At 45.5% G+C, this 2,744-nt stretch overlaps 1 protein-coding gene across 2 annotated transcripts in view; it reads left to right on the forward strand.

Moving 5' to 3' along the window:
- The window catches only part of INPP5D (inositol polyphosphate-5-phosphatase, 145kDa), a 159,163-nt gene that overhangs the window by 114,878 nt on the left and 41,541 nt on the right, over nt 1-2,744 (forward strand). For both annotated transcript variants that reach the window (XM_011980249.1, XM_011980248.1), the window contains exon 17: nt 1-53. In XM_011980249.1, coding sequence (XP_011835639.1) covers nt 1-53 — 53 coding nt within the window. The remainder of the gene's footprint in view (nt 54-2,744) is intronic.

Here is a 2,744-nt window from a genome sequence, read left to right on the forward strand (position 1 = left end):
TTGAAAGACTGACTCGGGACAAATACGCCTACACCAAGCAGAAAGCGACAGGGGTAAGTCCTCTTCACAGACACCTCCCCTGCCCTCCATCTCCTCCCCGCTCGTGTCTGTTCCCAAAAGGCGAACAGAGAGCATCTTCATCCATTAGGCAAAAAAAAAAAAAAAAAAGGAAAGAAAAAAATTAGAAAGCACATGTTGATTTGTGTCACAGAGTAAGTGGGCAGCCACAATTGTGCACTGCTTTGAGCTGGGAAAATAACCCTTGTGATTTATCTTCTGTCCAGGTACTCTAAGATGCTGAGAGGATTTTAAAGTATTATTTCCTTAACTGGGTTCTGAAGATCATTTTTTTAAAAAGTCTCATGATCATATATATTTGCTAAACTGCTGAGTAAAGTAACATTAAGCCGGTTTCTTTGTTGCAGGACTTATCAGAGCCTTTATGGGCCTAAGAGCATTGTGGTTCTCCATGAGGAAATCTGTATGCCAAACTCAGTTATTCATGGAATACCAACTAATATCTTATTAGGCCACTTGTTTTCCAAGGAACAGTGTTTGGGGAAAGATGCATAAAATATGTATTCATTTGTTCAAAGGTATTTCCTGATGGACTATTATGGGTTAGGCACTCTCCTAGGTGGTGGGAGAGCAAAGATGTCTGCTCCAGGGACTTCACGGTAGGAAAAACAAGACGAATATGCAACTAGCTGTAGCCAGAGCCAGAATATGACAATGCCAGGGCAGGGAAGGATCAGGGAAGCCAGCCGCTGGCAGGGTTCAAGGGTTGAACGGCTGGGGCAGTGAAGTACCCAGGCCTGCTAGAAGCCTAGGGCAATGGAGCACAAGCTCAAAGTGTCATCTGAAAGAGTTCTGGGCCCCATCTGGGCTCAGGGGCAAGTGAAGAACTGGACGTGGGAGAGGAAAGCCAAGAGCTGGGTGAATTTCAGAACTGAGCAGGAGAGGAAGAGAATAAAACAGAGAGGACAGGAGAAGATCCCGGACTGCTGTCACCCACGAGACTGGGACCCCCAGGATGGGACACCCTCTTCCGCAGGGTCCACTGCCTGCTGGGTGGATAAGATCACCTGGCCCAAAGGCACTGTCAGAGCAGGTTCATGGGGACCCCTGTGCAGGCTGGTGAAGGAGGGTTTGGCTTGACGTGGGTTTAAGTAGAGGCAGATGGGGGCCTGAGATGGGAGAGCGGCCAGTCCTAGATGCCAGGATGACAGGCCACAGGGGGCCACTGCAAGCTCTGCCGGGCACTGGTGCATCAGACTGGCATGTGCAGGATTGTAGTGGGCATTGTGGTAAAGGATGAGGATGCGGCAGGGGCACCGGTGAGGAGGCCGTTGTGCACGTTTAGCTGAGCAACAGCCAGGGCCGAATCAGGGAAAACACAGTGAAAATGAAAGAAAGGGAGAAAGCAGGATATATTGGGAGACCTGATTGCCATTGATAAAAACTGGAAAATCACAAGGCGGAGCTGGCTTGAAGGGGAAAAACATAGAACTTGTTTTCAGACTTATTGATTTGTGTGACATTAGTGGAAGAACTCAGAGAAAATATCCAGAAGGCAGCCGAAGATAGTGACGCATTGCTTAACAACGGGGATATGTTCCGAGAAGCGTGTCATCAGGTGACTTTGTCATTGTGGGAACCTCATGGAGTGTATATACACAAAGCCCACTTCAGTTAGATGGTGTGGCCTATTGATCCTAGGTGACAAAGTTGTATAGCATGTTACTTTACTGAATACTGTGGGCAGTTGTAACACAATGATAAGCTTTTGTGTATCTAAACATTAAACAGGTACAGTAAAAATATGATATAAAAAGAAAAAAATGGGCTGGGTGCCGTGGCTCATGCCTATAATCCCAGCACTTTGGGAGGCCGAGGTGGGTGGATCACTCGAGGTTAGGAGTTCAAGGCCAGCCTGGCCAACACGGTGAAACCTTGTCTCTACTAAAAATACAGAAATTAGCCATGCATGGTGGTACACGCCTGTAACCCCAGCTACTCAGAAGGCTGAGGCAAGAGAATCGCTTGAACCCAGGAGATGGAAGTTGCAGTAAGCCAAGATCGCGCCTTGCACTCCAACCTGGGTGTCAGAGCAAGACTCTGTCTCAAAAAAAAAAGATGGTACATTGTACCTTACCATGGTAAGGGCACTTACCATGAATGAAGCTTGCAGGACTGGAAGTTGCTCTGGGTGAGTCAGCGAGTGAGTGGTGAATGAGTGCAAAGGCCTAGGACATGACTGTGCACTACTGTCGACTTTACAAACACTGTACACTTAGGCTACCCTACATTTATTTTTTAAATTTTCTTTTTTCAATAATAAGCTAACCTTAGCTTACTGTAACTTTTTTATTTACAAGCTTTTTATTTATAAACAATTTAATTTTGACGCTTTTGTAACAAAATGCAGCTTAAAATGCGAACACATTGTGCAGCTGTACAGAAGTATTTTCTTTCTTTATATTCTTAATCTACAAGTTTTTTTCTAGTTTTAAAATTTCAAAACTCTCATTTACATTGAATTTTTTGTTGAAAATTACGATGTAGGTCAGGCACTGTGGCTTATGCCTGTAATCCCAGCATTTTGAGAGGCTGAGGCAGGCAAGTCACCTGAGGTCAAGAGTTCGAGACCAGCCTGGCCAACATGGCAAAACTCTGTCTCTACTAAAAATACAAAAATTAGCCAGGCATGGTGGCATGCACGTGTAATCCCAGCTACTTGGGAG

This window comes from Mandrillus leucophaeus, unplaced genomic scaffold (assembly GCF_000951045.1).
Source record: "Mandrillus leucophaeus isolate KB7577 unplaced genomic scaffold, Mleu.le_1.0 Scaffold21, whole genome shotgun sequence".
Classification (NCBI taxonomy): Eukaryota; Metazoa; Chordata; class Mammalia; order Primates; family Cercopithecidae; genus Mandrillus; species Mandrillus leucophaeus.